The 26,835-nt window shown below is 36.8% G+C and overlaps 1 protein-coding gene across 7 annotated transcripts in view; it reads left to right on the top strand.

Moving 5' to 3' along the window:
• The window catches only part of adarb1a (adenosine deaminase RNA specific B1a), a 52,142-nt gene that overhangs the window by 16,011 nt on the left and 9,296 nt on the right, over positions 1–26,835 (top strand). For 3 of the 7 annotated variants that reach the window (XM_087303207.1, XM_087303206.1, NM_131610.3), the window contains 5 exon segments: positions 10,096–10,122; positions 17,013–17,084; positions 22,734–23,671; positions 26,410–26,524; positions 26,608–26,776. In XM_087303207.1, the coding sequence (XP_087159333.1) occupies positions 10,113–10,122; positions 17,013–17,084; positions 22,734–23,671; positions 26,410–26,524; positions 26,608–26,776 (1,304 nt within the window). In that variant the 5' untranslated portion in view covers positions 10,096–10,112. 7 annotated transcript variants of the gene reach the window in all.

Below are 26,835 nucleotides of genomic sequence, written 5' to 3'. Positions count from 1 at the left end.
ACTTTTTCCATAAAATGTTTAATCATAAGCATTTATGTTTGCAAATGTTTGCTACAAAATGTTTAATTACAATTGTTTACTGCAAGCTTAAATGTTTATTCGTAAAGGTTAACATAAACCTTTACCATAAAATATTTATATGTAAAAATTTATTGTGAACTTTAACCATGAAATGTTTCATTGTAATTGTTTACTGTAATCTTTGACATTAAATTTTTATCTCTAAAGGTTGACAAAAACCTTTGCCATACAGGGTTTAATTTTAATAGTTTACTTTAGACTTTAACTAAAAAATGTTTCATTTTAATAGTTTACAGAAATCTTTTGTTGTACAATGTTTATTTTCAATGTTTACTTTAAACTTTTGCCATAAAATGTTTTTTTTAAATGTTTACTGTAAACTTTTGCCAATTTTTATTTTATTTTAATAGTTTACAGTAATCTTTTGCCATAAAATTTTTATTTTAATAGTTTACAGTAATATTTTGGCGTAAGTTTTTTTTATTTTAATAGTTTACTATAAACTTTTGTCAAAAATGTTCCATTTTAATAGTTTAATAGTTCATGTTTGGCATGCCCACTAAGAATACAACGTTCCTTGACGAGATGGTTTTTTAATCAACACTCATGTTGAGGTAATTTTCTTTCAGTGCACTAGTTGCACATAAAGAAATGGAAATTTATGAATTGGTCAAACTTGAGCAAAACATTTTAGATTTTTATTTTTTGCCTTTCTGCTCTTACAGTGCTTGGTTATACTTTGTTTATATGAAGCAATTTTTAATTTATTTTTGTAACTTAATGGATTTGGGGTTTGCTTTAAAATTGCAGTTTAATTTGATTATATTTTAATCTCTCAAATGTGCAGCAATAGCCTATTAAACCCACAATGTTAAAAAAACGTGTAATGAGACAAAATGATAATGATATTGGCAAACATCCCCCTTCGCCTTTGTGTGTTTTTTGGTTTATTTACTTAGCATCGTTTACATTTATTATGTATTTTGCATATACATTTATAGGCCATTATTATTTTCCTAATAACATTTTGTTTATATGGTGATGTTCTGCATTTGATAGTCATTAGTACTTTTTGCGAATAAGAAAATCAATAAAAAGATAAATCGTATAATTGAGAAAATGAATAGTGAAATCAAAATGGTGCAAATCAAAAAATCAAAAATCCAGCAAGGGAAAAGCCAGGTAGATTCATTGTCCGAAAGGCCTCAGACAGTTACAGTATCAAGTCTCTGACTGTCGGATTTCTGTATGTTTACCTCAAGTTGTGTTGTTATTTCTTATAAGAATGTTGCTGCTTGTGCATTTAAAATGAGTTGAAACTACACAATTTTTATGTTTCTGTGGGGACAACCTAATTATTTGTTGTTCCATCCACTTAAATCTGTAAAAAAAGAGATTTTGTTAACTTAATCGGTTTGTGTTAGGACAACATTAAGGAATTGTGTGGAACTCAGCATTTTTTACAGTCCACTTGGAGCCTGGTATCCTATGCCTCGGATAGGATAGAGCATAGATGTTTTTTACTCCCTATGCTTCTCTATTACTCGTTAAATTACAGAAATTCACCAGAAGTTTAAATTTAAGGAAATTTCTGTAATTTAATGTCCGTTATTTTACAGTAAGTTTCTGTAATTTAATGGCTGTTATTTTATAGTAAGTTTCTGTAACATAACGTCCGTTATTTTACAGTAAATTTCTGTAATTTAATGTTTGTTATTTTACAGTAAATTCCTGTAAATTAATATCTGTTATTCACAGTAAATTTCTAAAATTTAACATCTGTTTTTTACAGTAAATTTATGTAATTTAGCGTCTGTTATTTTACAGTAAATTTTGGTAATTTAACGTATGTTTTTTTACTGTAAATTTCTTTAATATAACGTCCGTTATTTTACAGTAAATTTCTGTAATTTAATGTTTGTTATTTTGCAATAAATTTCTGTAAATTAATGTCTGTTATTCACAGTAAATTTTAAAAATTTAACATCTGTTTTTTTACAATAAATTTATGTAATTTAGCCTCTGTTATTTTACAGTAAATTTCGGTAATTTAACATATGTTTTTTTACTGTAAATTTCTTTAATTTAACAACCATTATTTTACAGTAAATTTCTGTAATTTATTGTTTGTTACTTTACAGTAAATTTCTTTAATTTAATTTCTGTTATTTTTCAGTAAATTTCTGTAGTTTAACTTCTGTTATTTTACAGTAACTTTCTTTAATTTAACGTCTGTTATTTTACAGTAAATTTCTGATGTTTAACTTCTATTATTTTACAGTACATTTCTGTAACTTAATGTTTGTTATTTTACAGTAAATTTCGGTAATTTAATTTCCGTTATTTTACAGTAAATTTCTGTAGTTTAACAGCTGTTATTTTAGTTTTTTTTCGGCACCCAAGCTGCCGAAAAATAATTAAAATTACAGATTTTTAAACAGTGTAATCTAAAACAGTAAGCACAAGAAAATATTTCTAGTAAAACATAAAAAATAAATAAGAACAAACTATAGATTTAACTTAATCGACTTAATACACAAATACACTTCATTAAACATGTACATATAGACATCACCTATATGGTATAAAACAGCAGGTTTTATATGATAAAACTGCATGTTTAGATATAATAACTTATAGTGGATTGTAACTTTAATTTAAATTGATTGTAATGTAATAATGTGCACCTTTTGTAAAGCTGCTTTGAAACAATAATTATTGTTTCAAATAAACTTGAATTGAATCTCTCTGTTTCTCTATCACTCTCTCTCCCTTTCTTTCTTTCTTTCTTTCTCTCTCTCTCTCTCTCTCTCTCTCTCTCTCTCTCTCTCTCTGTGTGTGTGTGTGGAGTGCTGAAGGCAGCAGATAGCAGGTTCAATCCAGACAGCTTCTCAACTGTGAAGTTTAATCCGTCTCATTAGGACGGCCACTTCACGCCGCTAATCTCTCAATGTTCCAATGCCAGTCCAGTCCAGACCAGCAATCCAGCCGGAAATCAGAGAAAAGATTTGATCAAGCGCTTGTTCAGTGAACGGGATGACCTTTTAATCCCCTGACACCTCTGCACATACGCGTTGATGCCTTGATGGACGGAGGTTTTCCATGCTAATTTTTAGCTCGTGCTTTGATGGAGATGCTGATAAGCCATTGTTGTGGTTCAACACAAAGCCTTCCCTCTTCATAGGAGCTTGTCTTTGTTTCTGTAATCCTCTTTACAACCGCCGACCTCTTGGTTAAGTGATTCGCAGTTTGGTGGTTGCTAAAGGCGGTGATGGAAATCGTTAATGTGATTGGATGGCATTTCGTAACTTTTTTATTTAGTTGATCATATTTTCATGATCTCACTGGTACATTTTAGTATGATTTTCTGATCCCCCAATGAGGAGTGGGGTTTGGGGTAAAAATTACACTTTTGCTAGAAATTGTACGTTTTCATTAGCAACTTTTCTAACAATACGTAAAGAAGTTACGTTTGCTTGTGAGATCGGGATCGATAAATTTATTTTTCCAAAGCATTTATGCTGTGGTAATTAACGAAAATAACACAAATCTTGCCATTTATTTTCATGTTAAAGTTTTATCATAACTGCTAATGGTATTTATTTGTTTTTGACAAAGCAACGTATAATAATAAGGTGCGGTTCTTTTCAAGTAACAGCAGGGTGTTGCTCTAAAGTTGGGATTAACTCTTTTTGTCCACAGCTATGACATCAACCAAGCCTATTGCTGCGACCGAAATTGCATACTTCCATATGCTAAAAACAGTATGGGAGCCGAGTAGTACATCCGAGTTCAATTGAAACTACTCGCATTCATACTATATAGAATATACTGACAACGGTTGAGTAGTAGGCGATTTCGAATGCAGCCTATGTTTTTGTATGAATGAAGTCATATGACTTTTTATGAATTAGCCACTTTTCTCACAATAGATGATGTAGTAACATTTCCTCATGAGATTGGGCGAAAATTGCAAACTTAATTTTTTTCCAGAGTTTGATTCATTTCAACAATTCAATTTTTTTTTAGTTATTGATTTTGTTAAAGATTAGTTTTCGGAATTTTGAGGTAGAATGAACTGAGAAATGATTGGGAGAAATGTTTATTAAATTTACAATCCTTAGAGGCAAAAACACATAAATATACCAAATATATTATGGCTGCACGATACTGAACCAAACTGAAATTGGGATATTTAATTTCTTCTGCCATATATAATACAATAAAATCATTTTCTTTTTGGAATTTTTAACCTTTTTTTAAAGAAATTCAATAATCAAATGTAAAACAACACACTTTGTTGTATGAATAATTAAAAACAATTAATTTTTGTTAAAGCTTTAAACTGTCATTTAAAAATCTTACACAGTCACAGGCCTTATGCTGTATCTATTTATGTGCAAATATTTTGAGTTTACTTGTTTTATTTGCGCATCAAATTCACTTCATTCACATGTCTAATTCACCTCACAATGGATCCAAATCCCTTGGGTGGGTCTTCTGTCTGCTCGGTTACTCCAGTTTTGTTGCTATATGGCTAAAATGGATTTTATTGCGAGAGTAGCTGTGCTTTATGTTGCTTTAGGTAGATTGAAAAACAGCGTAAATTCGTTCGGCGCCATGTCTGAGTGCACTACATACTTTCTAAAGTGCACCCAGCTCTGTGAGTTCATCAACTCCTCCAGAAATTATACCTGGATGATGGAAGCTTTCAGCTGTGCTTCAGACTGAGCCAAGCCCAGTTTGATGAGCTGTTGTCCCGTGTCGGCAGGAGGATTTCCCCTCGAGACACCAACAACAGATGCCAACAACACGCTCATACTAGAAGAACCTCCTGATTGTTTAACATGGCATGAATATCCGCTGAAGTTTAGATTTTCCAACTTGAACGATTTGTGCAATTCACATGTCAAATACGCAAAACGTTCAATTCGTGCTGCTTCATGAATGATTCACACTAGCAGCGACTTTGAAGCTGTCTGTCGCTCTGGGTGGCAATCTGCTGCAAACGCAGGTTTGTGTAGGTCTAGAGCACAGAGAATACAACCGGCCTCTGAGCGAGCTGAGAGTGGTTCTACTATTGGCTGCCGCTCAAGAAAGTCGCTCTTCATTCGCATAAAGTTGAAGGATTCTCATCTTTGTTGCGTCGCTCGACAGACCCACCTGGTCGCCAATGTTTGCTGTCACTCGCTGTTGCCGGAAGTTGCTCACTCTACGTTTAAATGAACAAGTGCTTGTCACTTTGCCCCTGCAAGTCACTCCTAGTGTAAATGAGGCTTAATTCGTGCGAATCGTGTCATTAGTGCCAAACGCGCCGCATAATGTCTATTCACATCTTTGCATTGACTTGACATGTAAATCACTTGTGCTTTTTTTTTACTCTGTTAGGGTTAAACTTTCCGATGACACACACACACATATATATATATATATATATATATATATATATATATATATATATATATATATATAGTTGAAGTCCTTAAAATAGCTTTTAAAACATAAAAAACTGCTTTTATTCTAGCCGAAATAAAACAAATTAGACCAGAAGAAAAATATTATCAGACATACTGTGAAAATTTCCTTGCTCTGTTAAACATCATTTGGGAAATATTTAAAAAAGAAAAGAAAATTCAAAGGCGAGCTAATAATTCTGACTTCAACTGTATGTGTGTGTGTGTGTGTTTAATTATATAAAATGTTTTTAATCACGTCTGTTATTTTAATTAATATTTTTTCTAGAAATTCTAGATTAATTCTGAACATGAAATATGAATGAATGCTGAAATATTAAGAAGCTTACAGCAAATTTAAGACAAATCAGTTTGCTGCTTTCTAAGAATAACCCTGCAATTGTAAATAACTCTTAAGCAACCGCTGCAAAGATTCTGGAATCCGCCAAACAAAAAAATACACACCGAAAAAAACCCTGCAAGTTCCTTTTGGATGTCTTTGAAAAAAAGAAATATTGAATTTTCACCAGAAATGGGCCAGAGCAAATTAGATAAACATGGTTACTTAAGCGTTTCTACACCCGGCGCCGTCGTCTCACACGCTCAAACATGGGAGATAAAAAAACCCATTTCCTGCAGACCAACTGTAGTGGAGTGAAGTCCTGAGGGACGCAGTGCGAGTTTAATCTACCGGAGGGGGGAATAAATTCAGCATTAGCTCAAGCGCTTCAGGTTTGACCAGCCGAAAAAGGGAGCGTGTCCAGCCCACCTGTCCTCTTCCTCTCACTTTCACACGTTTCTTTCTGATGGACTCGCTGATAGATCCGTCTCCGTGGCATGTGGTCTGGTCTGGGGCTTTGCTGATAAAGTGTGTTATCTGTCCCACCTGCTCTCACCCGAAACATCAGTGGCACCTGTGTTTGCTTCTTAGACGCTCCTTCATGCGCCACGGATAATGGAGGCCTTTTCACTTTCTTAGAAGAACTCGAGGTCTGAAAATAAATTGTGTGGTTGTTTACTTTTGTCGCCCTCATGTTGTTCCAAACCTGTCGTACTTACTTTCAACTGCTGATGTTTTTGAACTATTGTGTGATTGCTATTGGCAATGGAATAACAACAATTTGGACCCATTGACTTTCATTGTATGCATGTTTTTCAAAATGTCTATATATTAGGGATGTCCCGATCAGGGTTTTTTAGACCTTGAGTTCGAGACATGTGATTTTTAATAGTTTTAGTCAAAACTATAGCAGCCAAAGTATGAGAGACATTAAAACTTATTGCCTTCTTAAGCATGGGCTGAGCCAAAGTGATGCAAATGCTAAAGGCAGGATCCCAACAATTGTGCCTTTGTCTTTGGGTGATACTTTCAAGCTGGTCAGGGAAGGTGAAACCTCAGGATCTACTCAAGACCCTAAAACAAGATCTTCAACTAAAACTAACCATGCCTCACACCTACAAACTCTGCCCCCTCCTTAAACACATAATAAGCAGGACTATTCTGTTTCAAGTCAGACTTGTTAAAGACTTGAAAGAGACTCCTGTAGGCTCTTGCAGACTCGTGGACTTCTTGAAGACATTGTTTGACCGCAGACTAACCAACACGTCTAAATAAATAAATCCTGCTTGTTTGAGTCTCCTTGTCTGGGTTCATCATTTTTTTTCCAACTACTTGGTGCCGTGACCCGGCTCAAGACTGGAATCATGTGTTTTTTCCAACTCATGTTAATTCATCCTAATACAGATACCTATATATATTTTGAACAATGGCATGACAGCTTTTGGCCATACAATGGAAGTCAGTTGAGTACAAAAAATAAACACAAATTTGGACTTCCACAATAAAGACAAAAGAGAGATGTTTTTCGAAATAGTTTTACTGAAAATAAAAGTCATGCGGGTTTGGACATGAGAATGAATAAACTCATTTTGGGCACATTTTAGGGCAAGGTTTAGAAGATATTTGCAGGCAATCAGTTTAGAAAATTCACAGCACTCTGCATTTTTCTAGCTTGCTTTATCGTGTGTGTACGTGTTTTTGTGACATATCAGGACACAAATCTGTATAATGACATGGGTATGACACAGATATTACAAAAAAGAGGTGAAATATGAGGACATTGGTGACGTCTTCATTTCTCAAAATGCTTATAAATCCTAGAGAATGAGCTTAATCAGAGAGTAAAGCTGCACACCGTCTCCTGTGATGGTTGGGTTTAGGGGTGGGGCGGGGTGAGGGCAACATAATATACGGTTTGGACAGTATAAAATGAATGGAAACCAATGTAATGTCCCCACTTTTCACAAAAACAAACGTGTGTGTGTGAGTGTCAGGTTTACTCGCCCTCATGTTTTTCCAAACCTATAGACTTGATTTCTTCTCCATATACCCTGAACAATGGGACAACTGCTTTTGTCCATATAATTTAAGTCCACAGGGTCGAAATTTATGTCCAATGACCTCCATTGTACAGACAAAAATAATGGCTGTTTTTCAAAATATTTTGTTTTCCACTAAAAGTGAAAGTCCTGCTGGTTTGAAATGACATGAGGGTGAATAAACTATCTTTTTAGAAAATTTAAGAGCCGTGTTTTTACCTGATCTGAAAACCTCACTGCACTCGTTCTCCATTTATCTAGCTTTATTTATTTATTCTCTTTCTGTTTATTAAGTTTATTCACCCTAATGTATTTCTAAACCTGTATGATTTGCTTCAGCAGATATATGAAACAATGGCATGACAGCTTTTGGCCATATAATGGAAATCAGTTCACTCTAAAAAAATTAAAATAAAAAAATAATAACTGTCAAATTTGGACAAAAAGAGAGACGTTTTCTCTAAATATTTTCTTTTGTGTTTCACTGAAAATAAAAGTCATGCTGGTTTTGAATGACATCAGGGTGAATAAACTACTTTTGGGCACATTTTAGAGCAAGTTTTAACAGATATACGCAGGTATTCAGTTTGGAACATTCACTTGCATTTTTCCAGCTCTCTTTATCTTATTTTGGTGTGAGTGTGTATGTATGCCAGGTCTACTCACCATCATGTATTCCAAACCTGCATGACTTCTCCAAATACCCTGAACAATGGCACGACTGTTTTTGTCCATATACTGAAGTTAACAGGGTCCAAATTTATGTGCAATGACCTCCATTGTACAGACAAAAATAAGGATTGCTTTTCAAAATATATAATATTGTTTTCCACTAAAAAATGAATGTCATGCTGGTTTGGAAGGACATGAGGGTGAATAAACTGTCTTTCAGGAAATTTAAGAGCCAGATCTAAAAACCTCACTGCACTTGTTCTCCATGTATCTAGCTTTAATTGTTTATTGTCTCTCCGTTTATCATGTTTATTCACCCTAATGGTTTTCCAAAACCTGCATGACTTAATTTCTTCTCCATATACCCTGAACAATGGCACAACTGTTTTTGTCCATATAATGGAAGATAATGGGGTCAAAATTAATGTCCAGTGACCTCCATTTTACAGACAAAAATAAGGGTGAATAACTACTTTTGGGCACATTTTAGAGCAAGTTTTAGCAGATCTGAAAACCTCACTGCTCCCGTTCTCCATTTATCTAGCTTTATTTATGTACTCTCTCTCTGCTTATTATGTTTATTCACCCTTTATTGGGCCAGTTTTACCAAATGTTATAAATCGCAAGCTTAAAAAAAAAATTTTTTTTCTATCTTTCTTCATCTGTTATTGATGTGTGTGTTTGTGTGTGTGTCAGTGAATGTGTGTTAAATAATGAAATCGCTTGATTGGCTTTACGAATTGACACACAGCCCTGTCGCTGCCCGTCGAGTCCCAATGGAGTCGGCACAAAATGAATGCTGTCATAAAGATTTTACAGGTCCTGTGGTGAAGACATGGCAATACTGGCAGCCGCTAATTGTCTGAAAGACGGCAAGCTTTATCTGATAAACTCGAATGCCGAAGCCTGTGACCTGCTGTTACCTTTGTGAACTTGTAGAGTTCAGAGGCCATGACGCAAATCTGGTTTGTGCCTACAATAAAAAAAAAAATAATAATTAAAAAAAATTAAAATATATATTTATATAAATGCTTTTTTAAAATATATTTTTTTTGTATTTTTATAGGGGTATGGTTAATACATTTTAAATAATTAAAATTGTCTTTGTGATCACATTTTGTCTGAATGGTTGTGTTTTAAAATGTAAATTATATTCAGTTAATAGTTTAGCACTGGGCTATGATAGTTTCCTAGTGATGGCTTGCAGCTGGAAGGGCATCCGCTGTGTAAAGCATATGCTGGATAAGTTGGCGGTTCATTCTGCTGTGGAGACCCCAGATTAATAAAGGGACTAAGCTGAAACGAAAATGTATGAATGAATGAACTATGATATTTAATGTGTTTTAACAAATCAAATGTTTTTTAAGAAACACATTTTTTGGTATAATAACTATTATTAATCTCAATTTATATCTCAATCTCAGTATAAACATTCAATTCAAAAATTCAACAGGACACATTTGAATGAGGGAAAAAATAAAGCTATATTATACTTATTGTTTGATGCTTGACAAATCTTTCCCCGTTTTTGACTTGTATATTGATCTGTTGTATATTTTTGTGCCCACAGGGATCATCAGCAAGACAATGAATGAAGGTAAGCTGAACGTCTTGCATGTCTAGTAAAATTGTTCAGTTAGCTGCATTTTCATGTAATTACATTTTTTGAACATAACAATATATTAAATAAATTTTTTAAAGTAGTTATAAGACTGTTTAAGTAGTTATAAGACTGTCAACATTGGGATCTAAAAATCAGGGATGTCCTGATCAGGTTTTTTTGCCACCGTCTCCGAGTCATTTGAATTTGAGTATCTACCTATACCGAAACTCGATCAAATACTTCTATAAAACATAAAAAAAATAATAAAGAAGAGTGAAGAAACAGATCCAGGATGTTGCTAATTTTTTATTTAATTCGCCTTATTTTACATTCAACATCTCTGTTAACAAACTGAACACTTCTGTGAGGTAGCTTGACCAATCAAGTTATAAATAGCATTAAGTCTTCATCTAAGCTGTCAAACTGACATCATCAGAGTGGGACTGCTGTTTGTATTCCGATTAAAGATCACCAAAACAAAGATTAAATGTTCACCTTAACACTAACAATGTGCTCTCGCAAAATAAACCCTGTCAATTCTGATTTCACCCAGATTTTTAGCGTACAATTGATTTAAGTCCATGGTTCAAATTACAGTTTGCATCAGTGCAATCACTCTGTTGTCATGAAAGTAGGCACGCATTTAAACATCAGTGATAAAAAGCTCTGGTCTAATTTTTTTTATTTGCATGCTTATTTATTCATTTTCTTTTCGGCTTAGTCCCTTTATTAATCTGGGGTCGCCACAGCGGAATGAACCGCCAACTTATCCAGCATATGTTTTATGCAGCGGATGGCCTTCCAGTCACAAACTATCACCGGGAAACACCCATACACTCTCATTCACACACAACCACTACGGACAATTTGGCTTACCTAATTCACCTATAGTGCATGTTTTTGGAAACTCTGGTTTAGGAAACCTGTTTGAAAACAGTCATAGTTTTTTTACTGGGTGACAGTAGTTGCAGAATTATTCAACATCATAACAAGACTTTTTGATCTTTTTTCTCTCTGTTTCCAGATTATTTCAGGAATTTATACTTGTAATTCCAAAAAAAAAAAGCAAGTCAAAACGTCTGATTCTGAGTAGGCTAAAAAGACAAAATTCTAACAACTGCAAGTTTATATTTCATAACTTGGGCTAAATAACAAACTGTTTCAAGTTTGTATCCTGCGATTCTAAAATAAATAAATAAATAAATAAATACAAAAGTTACCAATTAATTAGACAATTTCAAGTTTAAAGAAATTCAGAAATGCAATAGCTAAACACAATTTCAAAAAGTCAGAATTATGAGAAAAATCATTAATAAAAAATATAAATGTTTGTAATTTTAAAAAATATAGAATTATATATATTTGAAAAAGTTTTTTTTAATCATTTTACTAGTGCTGGAAACAATCTTTTATAATAAGGTCTATGTTACTTGACCATGACCTTTCCTCATTTCCAGGTCACACTGTGTGAAATGCTCTGAAAACTTGCTTGTGGCGTTTTGGCCTGAACTTTATCGTTGTTAAAGTTTTAAAAAAGGCAACACTTTGCTTTTTTAATGGCGCATTTGGGTTCCAGCTATTAGCTAAAGGCATTTTTCGGAGTTGAAACGGCATCACAGGCACTTTTAGCGTGTTGGAAACGGCTTTAAAACAGCACGGGACGGTGCATTAAACGCCTCTCCTGTTCAGCACCATGGAGAGCTCCGAGCTCAGAAAGATGAATTCAGGACCGCGGAGAGCGGCCGGTTTAGAATGCACAGCAGGTCTCTCTGAGTGAAGGCTAGATGTACGATCACAAGATGCAGCCTCAATGATAGCAATAGCTCAGCTCTACAACCCTCTAGCTCTTCAGGACACACTACCAGAGTCAGAAAATGCAAAGAGAGAGATCTGGACAAATAAAATGTGTGTCATTGTGCAATCAGACTCTCCTTTTCTTGTGTAAATGGTTGAAGACATTTGGCCTGATTCCCTCCGAATGTCAGCAAAAGTGAAGAAACAAACTGTCGATTTCAGCCTGGAAGGTGTTAAGAGTCCACCTATAATAAAAAGTCGAAAATATGAACTTGCGCTAAACACAGAAAGTGTTATCAGCCAACTGTCGCAAGTTTGGTTACGGCGAACTTAGCAGCGTGATTTGGTATTTTTCAAATCCAAGATATCAAGCAAATATTAACAAATAGAATTGCAAAGTTGTCGGGAACTATAGCTTGTGACCTGGGATTAGATTGGACTGGCACGGTTTCAATTTACTAAAACTTCTATGTTAAGCTGTTTTGAAACAATCTACATTGGAGTATAACTTGAAAACTACATTGGACAAAACTTCACCGATTGTTAAAAAAAAACTTGAGAGAATCCAGGCTAATTTTACAGAGCACATATACACCAGATCAGACAAAATACTGTACCAGGCAGAGAAGAAAATCCTAAAATAAAAAAAAATTGAGGGTGTGGAGTTTCAGGAATGTTTCAACATGCAAGTACTTCATGTTGTCCCAACACAAACTAATTCAGTTAACCTTATTGTTTTTACAAATGTAAGTGGATTAAACATAAAACAATTAAGTTGTTCCCCAAAAAAACTGAACAATTATGTTGATTCAGATCATTTAAATAAGCAGTTTGTACAAGCACCAAAAGTTTAGTGTGACAATGGCGGTGGTGACGACATGGAGACAGATTAGATCCAAGTGCAAGAAGTTTAATAGTTCTCAGCAAACAAATCCAAATCACAAGGCTCAATCGTTATGGGTAAAGCATGCAAGATTGAGAGAAACAAACAGACAGTCCAAACGAGGCAGTCAAGGCAAAATCAGTATTTCAAAAGCAGCGGCCAACAAAACAGGCACAAAGGTCAGAAAAGAAAGGCAGTACAAAACAAAGAGAAAACGCTTGGTAATGCTGCAGATACCGGCAATACTTCGCACTGAGTGTTTAGTGTGGCCAGGTTAATATGGCCTCCAAACAGAAGGTAACCAACGAAGAACAGGCAGTCAGAATTCAGGCGATGATGGCTGGATGAGTGGTTACTAGTCCTGTTTGTTACATTTAGTTGGTATTTTCTCCCATATAAAACACAATGAGGCATTTAAAAGCGCAGAGCTTTGTCTTTGTCTAAACATAAATTTTTAGATTCACAACAAGTTTAAAGTGACTTCGTACAGTTGACTGCAACTTTCCTGAAACTGTGGTCAAGTATAAGACGACATTGATAAGATGAAAAGCATTCCCTTTGAGGCTGATATACGTTCAGGCTCTCGTTTATAAATACAGACGGTGAATGGTGAGTGATGGCTGCTAATTCATCGACAGTGCTCGCTAATGTGCCAGGCGTCACACTGTGAGAAATGCCTCCTATTATGCCACAGGCTTTCATTTTGAGAAGGTTCGCCACAGCTAACCCTTCTTTTATGGCGTTTTACCGCCGTCAACATCAATCGGTAATCGCCATCAACGAGCAGGTGCACTTATCTCTGAGTGAAATGTGGACAGATTTCGCATTCAGAATATATGTGATTTTATCCAACTTCCTTCACCTTCTTTTCCAGTTCTTGCATGTATAATGCCTTCCAAGAGGTTTTGATTTTGTGTTTGTTCGCCTAAAACATTCTCCCAGCCCAGCATCAAATGGGACATTTTTTTTTTTTTTGGAAAGATTGAAAATTTGAGATGACAGGGAATAAAATGGTGTTTATGTCTCGAGTGTCTGTATATCGCTTTTAAAAAGCTTCTGTTGAAGTGCCTGTGCACGTCACTCGCTTTAATAGCTTTGGTGATTTATCGAGCTTCTCAGGCTTGTTTATCGCTGAGTCTCTTATCGACTGTATACTCTTCACTCAGCCCCTTCAAAGTCTCATCCTGACGGCCCAATCCTCATTCAAGCCCATCCGTACAAATGCTCCCATATCACTCTGCCTTTGGATTCAGCTTTTCTGTTTTGGCCACTATTTGTTTTAAAATCACTTTGTAAATATTGCTACAGCGTAGAGATGGAACGGTATGAAAATGTCATATTAGGATTAAAGTGACCAAAATGATGAATAATATCACAAAAATCATTAAAAATAGCTAAAAAAATAAAAGAAGTCAGGCACACTTACAATTCAAGAGTTTACACTTAGCTGATGATTTACAAAAGCTTGTTTGGCATGCTGTCCCGGGAGAGAGCCCCGAGCTCAAGGGCTCCTCGAGCCCGGGGCTTCCTCCCGTTGGCAGAGCAAGAGGGGAGCCTGAGCTCGGTGGATCTCAGAACTCCCCTGCTGCGGTAGCTAAGGGAACACAAGGGATTAGACAAGCTTGATTGTTATGCATGTTGAATGTCTTTGGATGGTGGGAGGAAACCGGAGAACCCGGGGAAAACCCACGCGGACAAGGGGAGGACATACAAACTCCTCACAGAAACACCCACCGGTCCTGTGGAACCAGGGCCGGCAGTGTTCTTGCTGTGGGGCTCACAGTGCTAACCACTGGGCCGCCGTGCCGCCCAATCACAGGTAAAGGAGGAGAATAGGGGAGGAGGGGGGTTTCTTTTAAACGAAGATAAAGTGAACTGAAAACTGTGGCTATTTATAGTAGCTTAGGGCTCATATGATTGGAAGATAGTGATTAGCAAATGCGAGACTGGCCGTGATAAATCATAAGCACGTGATCCTCTCGAAATTAGTTTATGAATAAACTTCACGTGTTGTATCTGAAAATGAACAAACAATAAATAAAATAGGCAGTTTTATGCAATTTTGTAAAAAATTAACAAAAAATGGTAAAAAAATGGTAACACTTTATTTTGATGGTACATTTGAGTATTAGTATACTGTCTGCTTAATATCTGTTGATACTGCTCCTTCAACAGACATTTAACTGACTATAAGAAACTTTGCAAGTTCATTACAAGACTACTTACAGTAACCCTAACCCTATCCTAGCAGTCTACTTATAACTAATGAGAATAAAATGGCATGTAGATTCAATGTAACTTAAATTCAACAAACGGGCCATCAAAATAGTGACCAAAAAACAAAAAACAATGCTCTCTGCATTTCAGATGTTTACTTGCTCTCAAAAAAAAAATACTTTTGCTACTTGTTGAAACTACTTAATTAAAATGAGCACTATTTATCAATTAAGTTAACTTAATTTTTTTTTTACTGTGTATGTTTGTATTTTTTGTTTGTATTAAAATTTAGTTTGTATCAAATTTGCATAAAGCTGCTTTAAGAAAAGAAAAAAAAGTTTTTATTTTTTATTTTATTTTAAATCAAACTTCATCTTTGTATTTTCAATAGTGTGCAGCAAACATTTTATAATATGGTACTTAAACAAACTTTAATATATATATATATATATATATATATATATATATATATATATATATATATATATATATATATATATATATATATATATATATACACACACACACACACACACACACACACACACACACACACACACACACACACACACACACACACACACACACACAACAGTTCTGTCTGGTTCTTGAATCTGATTGGCTGATAGCTGTGCTATATTCTGCCAGTATTACCAGTCGACTAGCCTCTTCACCCTTGTATTTTTCCACCCACATACAGCAACAAGCAGAGGACACTCTACTGTTTGACAAATATTACTGATGTTGGGCAAACATAATGTACTTTGGAGGCGTTTTTTAGTTGAGAATGTAGTTGTTTAGATTGCAACTATGCAATTTATTTATAAGGATTTTTAAATATTTACAATTTCTGAGAGACAGCGCGTCGGCGGCCATTAGCTTGTCTTTTAGCAAAGACGGTAGATGATGTTTATCCACAAGATGGCAACAGTAATGCATAATAAGCCCTAAGAGAAAAAAACTCATTTCAAACTACAGCTGATCAAACAGGTAAATGACTTTCTAAGTCGATCTCTCTCTTTATCTCTGTATATTGTAGTGCTTTATTTTTACCATAGTAATATTGTGATCTACCGATTGCAACAGAGAAATAAATATATGGAAATCTCTGTAGACTTAGATGGTATTTCATGCCGTTCAGCCTTATAATATTAAAATGTGAGCAAAATCAGCATCATCACTTTAGACATTACGCTAGAGAATCATTCAAACAGTAGCTCTAAAGTGACGTTAGTAAATTAGCATTGGTTTCTGATGTTCTGACATCAGCTGCAGATGTGAATGAATAGCGGAAGAAAGTAGTTCCTCACACAAAAGGGCTTTTAGACTCTCTATGTTTGATTTTTTTTTATATACACGATTATGCCGTTAAACTGTTGTATAAACGCAATATCACACTTATAGCAGTGGGATGTGGCTCTATATCATCACTGGTGGGACACTAAGGCAACACATGCCTCCCACTAGTGCCGATATACAGCCACATCGCACAGCTACTCCTGTGCTATTGCTCATTTATATATCACGATTTTAATGATAATAATGAACATTTGAAACAGTAATACTAACCATCAGAAAATTTACCATGGTTCAAACCAGTAATAATGACAAAAGAACTGGCGTGAATCTTAAGAATCTACAAAATCATTTTTCTTATTTGTTGTCGTGACCTCCATTTTTTATGCCAATAAACACAAAACTGTTCTTTCCAAAAGACATCCAATTTTCTGAACTTCTGTCTGAGTGCTAAAAGTGACTGTTTCCTCAAAGCGTGCTCTGTCTGTCTCTTTTCCTGATTCATTAGGGGAATGTTAGCATTTAATTGGGCAATAATTGCACCTGCACATTAGTTGTCTCCCGTCATTAAAGCTGGTTAATTAGCCTCATTAAGGGAGCAGGCGGAGGGTGTAAGTGGGAACAGATGACTTCAGTAAGCAGAAATCATGATCAGAGATGAATATTCAATGTCCTTGCTCTCGTTCCTCTGCAGTTGGAGCCAGCGGGCGGCCCAGAGGGCAGCAGAAGTTCTGCAGTCTGGATGTGGATGAGGACAAACACTTGAGTGAGTGTTTTGTTGTCTTGCCATATCTTCCGATATTCGTATGTGCTTGACAAAACATGTTTCAGCTTTTATTAAAATGTTTGGTCCCACTTTATATTAAGTGGCCTTAACTAATATATACTTACACAGGAATTAATAGTTTGTTACAATGTACTTATTATGTAAATACATGTATTTATTGTGTACTTATGCTTGATTAAATACCTGTATGTAATTACATCTGTAGTTAACTTCTGTAATTACATTTGTAAATACACTGCTGACCATTCCCTACACCTTAACCCACCCATAAACCTACCCACACCACCAAACCTGTCCATAACCCAACCCCTATCCCAACTCAAGAGCACCACAAGTGTTCTCAAATACTTTATGAACAAAGTAAGTACATTGTATTTATTTTTTGATGTAAGTACATAGTAGTTAAGGACACTTAATATAAAGTGGGACCAAATGTTTAAATGAATGAATGAATGAATGAATGTTTGGATGCGGAAGACTGATAGGATGATGTTCAGGACTTCTTCCTCTCTGTCCTCTCTAACCCTAAATTCAGAGAAGATAAAAAGTTTTTCCCTATGAGTCTTTGCTTTTCTTAATAAATTGATAGTACAGGTACAATGTAAAGCAATTTTCACAAACATTACCTTCTGTTATTTTGCACAAAACTAAAATATCACGTAAAATTCTTGAGAATAAAGTACCGTTTCCATCCAATGAGTCAAAGAAAACAAAAATGGAATAGAGGAAGAAACCCCACAGGTCTTTGTTCTTATAGAAAAATGTACCTGTGGAGACAAAACGCAATGAATGTGCAGTGATTTTTGAAGGCGTGGGATGCTCTTTGGGACTGCAGATGCTGATGCTGATCATGATGTGACAACAAAAATGGGCATGATGGGATAACATTAATGGACAAACCTCATTGTAAACCATCTGAAATGTTATTTTGGTCATTCTAAAATCCTTCAACCAAAGTCTGTCATCAAAGTAGTTAGGTGTTATTACCTCCAGAACTGTCTTGAGCGATCCCAAAAAGCGTCCCACGCCTTCAAAAATCACTGCATGTACATTGCGTTTTGCGTCAAGTACAGTTTTGTATTAGAACAAAGACCCACAGTGTTTTCTCCGACCACAGCTAATTCAGTTTTTGTTTTCTTTGACTCATTGGATGGAAATGGTAATTTATTCACAAAAATGTTATGCGATATTCCAGTTTTTTTACTTAAGTCTAATTCATATCTTTGACAGTAAACATAGCTAATGTCTTTTTTTTGTCAGGTAAAGGAACTATATGAAGAATTCAAATATCTTTGTTAATAACAAATAGACATTAAAGGGCCATAACCCCCCCCCCCCCCCAGCCCCCTGTCTTAGGAGGGTTTTTTAACATCCCTTTTTTTTAAAAAGTCAGGAAATGGGTGAGTGCAGCTTTGTTTAGATGGGACTGTCGAGTGGCGAAAGAGGGAAGGGTTTGCATGAAACTACAGCTGATTTTCACGTCAACACAAACACAGACACTGGGGAGATATACAGTAACTTCGTTTACATGGACATGAGTAAGCAAATTATTTGCCTTAATCTGATTAAGACAGTAATATAATTAAGGTGTTTACTTTTTGAATGTTCCTTTCATGACCCCGTTTTAGATGTTGTAGCACATAATTCAATTAATGTCACCACGCTTTTGACATTTGCTCTGGAGTTTCATGTAAGTTTGGGTGTTTCATTCTTAATTTGTAGACTTTAACTGTAGTTTGGCACTTTCACTTTCATTCAGGAATATTTCATGCATGCCCCCTCAATCCATATTGGATGCGAGGAACTGCTGGAAGCCTGTTGTTTTAATATAATTTTTGATACCACACGCAGTATGGGAGAAAAAAAAAACTCTACATTTCTTGGTATTTTAGATATAGCATCAAACAGCCGTGTCTGTATGGACTATCCTGTCACAAAATGTGGTGAAAATCCTACACGATGGCAATAGTTTGATTACGGTGTTTACATTCGGAGAGCAGCATTTACTACGGATCTTTCAGTCCATAATATTGTATTGATATTAACGCACTGTAAACTTAATAACTAAATCATTTTGACTAAAGGTCAGCTCATACTGTGCAAATTTTTTTGTACATTTTTTTATATAAAATCCTGAATGAGAGTAGCATGTCAGACTGCACAAACATGGTCCCATGTCGCACTGTAAGATCTCAGCTGCAATAAAGTCAGACTGAACGACAATGAAGACATGCCAAATATGAAAGAAAATGCCCCCTGTGTTTGACGTCATCCACCCGTGACAATTTCACTATCCCACATTCTGAAATGATTCCTCACAGCAAACGTAAGCAATCTGTAGCGGCAATTTTGCACACGGCGTGTCTCAATAGTAAACCAGAAAGAAAAAAACAGTTTTGACATTTCCCCGTAGTCGTATGAACTGTCACAGGGATTGTGTCTTCAAATTTGGAGCTCCTGTTGACACTCATCATAGCTGATCGCAACAGGCACTAAGCGGCTGTCTGTGAAGATGTCAAACCAACAATCAAAGATCACAGATTTTAGCCTAGGATTTCAGGAATCTTTTTGGATTTCCCAAATTTTACTCAGATGACAAAATCGTGTAAGCAGGGCTTTAGGTATGTCTTTAAAAACTGAAAGAGTACTGCTGACGATACTAACTAACATTGCCATTTGAATAGACATAAACAAAGAACACTGATCGCACACTTACCAAATGTGTAGAGACCGGACAATCAACACGAACTGGAACCACGTCTATTTTAAAAGAAGACGAGTGGCCAATCAGGATTCACCATTTCCAGACGGAAAAAGCTCTCGGGTAAAAAATAGTACTTACAAACATATTTTTGTCGCGTGTTAGCAGACCACTGTAATCCACACATGTCCACATGAGATCGGTGCTCTCATCGCAAGGAAAATGGAAACAAAACCTTCGTTGTGGCACATTTATAAACACAACACTGACGACCCATGTCTCAAAACAATTCTTCTTCCACTTGTTTTAATTACGGCTGGCAACACAACGTGGCATCTCTCTTAACACTATAACAGGTAAAAACTTTAAATCTTCTTTAAAGCTATATCATGCATGTTAATGAAGTTGGACCTCATTCACAATAGGTGCACTACTGTAAATGAGATGCAACTTCATTGATTTGCATGATATAGCATTGAAGACTGTTGATAGGTTTGAACCAAGTCTTTCTCATTAATGAATGCTGAATACTCAAAGACGTCATGTTGTACCCGCCGGTACAGACATCTGCAGCTGCATCTAAGTGAACTGCAGCTTTTGCTCTGATCCAATGCCCCAAATCTTCTTACTAGAACTTTTGCTAGAAGTTAGATGTTGGATATATTTTTGTGGTGATGTAACCTTAAAGATCATTCAGATGCCGTAGACAACATCAGACATCAGTACTTTTTGTTTTAAGCTTCGCTGTTCAATCATTGGCAGTAAAAAGCAACTTGAAACTACATGAAAACTCTTACATATAGCTCCTTTAACTGGTACAGATTGTTAAAAGACAGAACTTAAAAGCTTGGAAGGAAAAAAAAATATGCAACCTACACAAATAGTCACAGCCTTTGAATTCTGCACTCTTGCACTGTTTTTTTCACTCTATCAGTGAGATCCTGTTACATGTTTTCCTCTTGATCATTGCCTTTGAGGGTACTGTGGACTGTGCACTTCAGAATCTGTAGGGGGCATGGTTAGAAAGTTAAAACCATGCCCGGGAGGACAATCTGGAGACAGGCAGCACTGTGGAAAAGTGAAGGCTGTTGACAACTCTGAAATTGGAGTGTGATGATTCAGTCCAGTGAGGATTAGAAACTCTCAGAGTCCAACAAAAAAAACCCGTGTGAAAGCATTATTTTGGGGTTTCATTTATATCCATAAGGGAGACTCTTTCTTCACTTTTCATACTGAACGTTTCAAGATTTCTGAAGTGAAAAGTGTTTGCAAGAAGAATTCAGTATGATCTCTATATGTCTTTTAATTTGTCCTTGTTTTTGTTGTTGTTGTTAAAAACAGGATGATCAAGGTAGTGAGATAGTTGACCTTAAAATTGACCCTTGATTCCTATACCTTTTAACTTCCAACCCTTCTGTTAGATATCATCCAGTATCTTTTCTCTGTAGTTCCTGAACCAAAAGACAAAATTTAGGTTCATTTAGCATGAGCAAATACCACAACCTGTACAGGTTTGTAAAGAAAGCCCTTGGGACACTAAATAGGCTGGAAACAGCCTCTAGAGCAGGGGTCACCAATATCGGTTCTTGAGGGTCAATGTCTCTGCAGAGTTTAGCTCTAAATTGTCTCATCACAACTAGGTTTCAAGTATACCTAGTAAGAACTTGATTGGCTTGTTTGGGTGTATTTGATTATGGTTGGAGCTAAACTCTGCAGGATCCCAGCCCTCCAGGAACAAGTTTGGTGACACCTGCTCTAGAGAAGGGCAACCGATGCCATGAATGTTCCATAGTAGCCATATTTTCGTTGTTGGGCCAAGGCTAACAACAAGCCATTCAGAGCCAGCATCCTTGAACATGGAACAGTGAAGCCAACAGTGGAACAGTACATTTCGACCTTAACAAACCTGTTTTATTTTTGCCATACAGTATTTGTTGAGAAAAAAATATCTGATCAATAATTTGTCTGTGCTAAAGATTTCAGCTACTCACTGGTTCTGACATGAAAAGTTTTAAATGTTGATGTTACTAGTAGCCTGAAATGGCAAATAAGTAATGCTGCTAAAATTGCCTGACTCATCATGGTTCCTGATCACTTCTAAAGCCCCATTTGGCCTGCTTTGGTCTGACTCTAAAGTATTTGGTGACCAACCCTAATCATTAACCCTGATCAAGCACAGACAAAGCCCAATCAAACTCCTTAAATGTTTGATACAATGCCTGTAGTGTGAATTGCGGGCTCCTACAGGAAATTGTTCATGTTTTGTCAGTAGAAACTAATAGACCATCAACAAAAAAGGCAGTAGACAAATGCAGAGAAAATTCTTTGCTCTATTTGCTGTTTACCACTTCCTCTGGGATACCTTTTTGCTGCAAAAAAAAATACACGAGTCTCCAAAAAGAAATTCAGTTTGACCTAACCAGACATTTGAGATTGACCTTATGGTAGCACTGTGTATTTCAGTGATTTCTGTTTGTCTGTTTCTTCTGCCTTTCAAAAGATTTTTCCTGAGCACCAAATGGAGTAACTTGACAAGCTTTTACTGCAGGATGTTATAAATGTGAATTTACACTCATTTCCATCAACTTTCGCAACTAGTTGAAGTGATGTTCTTTGTTTTGGTACTTGGTAGTATTTCTTTATTTAGGGTGAACAATGACACACATTCCCAGAGTCAATCTGTAGACATTTAGAATCCGTTTTCAATTTGGAATGTGTTAATATCTTGTTATTTCTTGTTTTAACAACGTACATTGCCCTTAATCTCTGTCATAGCTAAAATGCTGTCTAAAATTGAGTTAATGTTAGACATTTAAGATGTTATCATTTCAATCCAGTTGCAAAGAGAGATGAAAGAATCTCTAAATTTTGCATTTACAAGGTCCTGCATTGAAGGCATTGTAAGTTACTCTCTCTGGACATCACAGGTACATGCAGTATGGATGTTAAAGAAAACCGCAACCTGGACAACCTCTCCTCCAAAGAAGTGCTGGGGGAGGGGCCTCACTTAGCCAATGGGAGTGCTCGAGGATTGAGCAGGAAACGCCCTCTTGAAGAGGGCAACAAAGGCCATGGACACTCCAAATTCCGGCCTAAAAAGCGCAGGAAACCACAAGGGCCAATCTTGCCAAAAAATGCACTCATGCAACTGAATGAAATCAAACCGGGACTGCAGTACAAACTACTGTCGCAGACGGGGCCGGTACACGCACCCGTGTTTGTTATGACTGTTGAGGTTAACGGGCAGCTTTTTGAGGGCTCAGGCCCAACCAAGAAGAAAGCCAAACTGAATGCTGCAGAAAAAGCGCTCCGCTCTTTTGTTCAGTTCCCCAATGCGTCCGAAGCTCACCTTGCAATGGGGCGTACGCTCACAGTTAATGCAGACTTTACATCTGATCAAGCAGATTTCCCAGATATGCTGTTTAATGGATTTGAGACACCCGTACCACCTGATGACCCCTTCTACCTGAGTCTCGGCAGCAATGGGTCTCTCTGCTCCCTAAAGGAATACCGCCTTCCTGTAACACTGAAATATAAAAACAGGCCACACCCTCCTCTCCCACTAGCCCCTGCACTCACAGCTCCCCCTACAGGCAGTGGCAAAAATGCTGTAATGATCCTTAATGAGCTTCGTCCAGGACTGAAGTACGAGTTTGTAGCTGAAAGTGGCGAAAGTCATGCCAAGAACTTCATAATGTCAGTGACAGTGGACACGCAGAAGTTCCAAGGTTCCGGCCGAAATAAAAAGTTGGCCAAGGCAAGGGCAGCCCAAGCGGCGCTGTCAGGACTCTTTAACATGCAGCTGGACCAAACGCCGTCCCGACAGCCAATCCCCAGGGAGGGACTTCAGCTGCATTTGCCCCAGGTGAGAACTGAATGTGTACCTCATCTTCTTGGAGGATACTTTCCACTTTGAATAAATCTTTACATGTTATTGATTGACCTCATTTGGAAAGGCTGAGTTTAGATTATAGCTGTCACGTGCATTTGGAATATTGCATGAAAAAAAAAAAGTTTAATGGAAACGCCAAGATGCTGCACACAACAGAGCAGGACCAACTTTTAATCCGATACTAAAAAGGTGCACAAACTATGATGGAAACACATTTACCAAATAGTGCATCACAAAAGGAATGATTTTGTTTAACATATCATGTGATATGCATGATGGGATACAGCCATACCACCCTGCAGCCCAAGACTGGTTACTCACTGAAGCTAAGCAAGGCTGAGCCTGGTCAGTACCTGGATGGGAGACCACATGGGAAAACTAGGTTGCTGTTGGAAGTGGTGTTAGTGAGGCCAGCTGGGGGCACTCAACCCTTTGGTCTGTGTGGGCACTAACGCCCCAGTATAGTAAAGGGGACACACAGTTAGTGAGTGCTGTCTTTCAAATGACACATTGAACCGAGGTCTAAACTCTAAGTGGTCATTAAAAATCCCATGGCACTTCTTGTAAAGAGTAGGGGTGTTACTACGATGACCTGGCCAAATTCCCTCTATTTGGCTCTTACACATCATGGCTTCCCAATCCTCCCCATCCACAGAATTGGTTCTATCACTGTCACTTGACTCCACCTATAGCTGGTGTGTGGTGAGCGTACTGGCGCTGTTGTCATGTGGCATACACATTGCATTACATGGCATTTATGGACAAACCAGCAGAGTGACCACATTGTAAAACATCTGAAATGTTGTTTTGGTCCTTCTAAAATCCCTCAGCCAAAGTCTGTCATTAAAGTGGTTCAGTATTATCACTTCCAGAACTATCTTGAGTGGATGCACTCCCAAAGAGAGTCTCCAAAAGCCACCATGAGTGAAGCAATTCTTTGTGTTTCATGTTAATCTTCTAGGGTGTAACCAGGGCTTTACATTAACACCCGCCAACCCGCCAAATGCGGGTAGATTTCGGCGGGGGAGGGTAAGACAGACACTCCCACTAGCCACTTTGGCTGGTTAAAAATAATTTTCCCAGATAATAATTCTTAAAAGCAGGGTTCGACAATAAGGATGGTCCAATATGCATGCACAGGTGATCGAGAAGCAACACGACTGACAAAAATAATTGCGTTCGCAACTTCGCGCGAGCAAAGCAGGTGAATACCGAATGAGAGGATAATCACTCGCGCTAACAGCTGAGGTGATGTGCGCGACTGTTTATAACACGTGCACGCTCCCGTTTCCTTTTGTGAAGCAACTGTTTCTTGAAACACAACTGATGCGATCAATTCTCTTTCAAATAGACAGAACAAAAAGGGAGGAACATGCACATACAGTCTTGCTTTCTAGAGTTCCAGAGTTGACTTATCGTAAGCAGTGCCAGTTGCTTTCGGTTTAACCATTCTTTGAAAAGATAATTATCATTAACCATGCGTGTGTGATCATCCTTTCATTATCACACAGTATGTTTTTCACCTGCTTTCTTTTGCATTAATATGGTTTAATTATCAATTGTTACAATAACATTGCTTTAATGGGAGAATAACTCCCCATTTACGGGTAGTTAACTGGTGATCTGTGACCTTTAGCCAGGACATTTGACTGTGCATATGTTTTGTTAAATAAAAAGTATAGTATTTAGCTATATTTTGCATGTTTTTACATGAAAAAATATTTTCCCAACAATAAAATTGTGGCTAGTGAAAATGGCGAGTGGCTAGTAATGTTGGAAAACTACTAGCCACAGTGGCTGATGGTCAAAAAAGTTAATGTTAAGCCCTGGGTGTAAGTAATGTATTATGTAATCAAGAAAGACCCACAGTGGCATCTCCTAATGCAGCAATTTCCTTTTTCATTTCTGATATTTGGTTGATATTCAGTCTATCAGAAGTGGCAATTTTGTTCTCTTTGACTCATTGGATGGAATTTGCAGGTCTTTTTATGCAATATTCCAGTTTTGCGCATAAATCAAATTAGCATATTTGGACAGAAACATAGCTTCTGATACACATAACTGACTACGGAATGAATTAATTTCGCTCATTCCTTTATGACCACATACACCGGACCCCTGTCTCTCGTTTTATCAGGCTTGATACTGAAAAAGCAATTTTAATGCGATTAAATGCTATGCTCCGGTAGCTCCGCTTAACCATCATTTGTCCTTTATAAATCTCCTGCCAGTCTTCATTTAACGAATTTTAATTAAATCAGAATCTACACACAAATGTTTCCGTTGGATTTTAAATGAAGTCAAGCATTAAACCTTTAATCGGTGCGCCAGTGTACATGGCATTATTTACACATTAGCTAATCCTGTTCATAATCCTTCCCATTCCCCCTTGATAACAGCCAAGGAGAATAAACAGAATCTTAATTAAAATCAGATACGGGAGCACTCCTCGAACAGGGAAACACATCACTTTCACCTTTCTGTCTAAAGAGATCTTTCAGTATAACAAATCTGTCAGTCAATCCTGACATTTCTGAATTAGCATTACAGTTGTATCTCGTCAACCATTTTCAAATGGATACATGTGCTCTGTTTAAGTGACATTTACTGTATATATGCAATGGATTGTTGCTGTTTAGCAAGGTGTCATATTGGCACTATTTGTTAGCATTATAAAGATACTTGCATATTTTTAATTGTGGGTTCCTCAGGTCCTCGCGGACGCGGTCTCTCGTTTAGTTGTGGATAAGTTCAGCGAGCTGACAGACAACTTCTCGTCTCCACATGCACGGCGGAAAGTCCTGGCAGGAGTTGTCATGACAACCGGTAAACACAATGCATACTTCTAAAATCTGATCCATAAAAAAAAAACATCCTATTTGGGTAAATTACATCATCTATTTCATCAGGTAAGGATGTGATGGACGCTCAGGTGATTTGTGTGACGACGGGAACCAAGTGTATAAACGGAGAGTACATGAGCGATCGAGGACTGGCCCTTAACGACTGCCATGCTGAGATCATCGCACGGCGCTCACTCATTAGATACCTGTACAATCAGCTGGAATACTTCCTCAGGTATAATTTAGTAGGGTTACTTTAAAGAATGTGTTATAATACAGTACTACACTCTCTGG

This window comes from Danio rerio, chromosome 22, assembly GCF_052040795.2.
Source record: "Danio rerio strain M-AB ecotype USA chromosome 22, GRCz13ab, whole genome shotgun sequence".
Lineage (NCBI taxonomy): Eukaryota > Metazoa > Chordata > Actinopteri > Cypriniformes > Danionidae > Danio > Danio rerio.
Note: the sequence above shows the minus strand (reverse complement) of the source record. Positions and strands in the feature narration are given on the sequence as shown.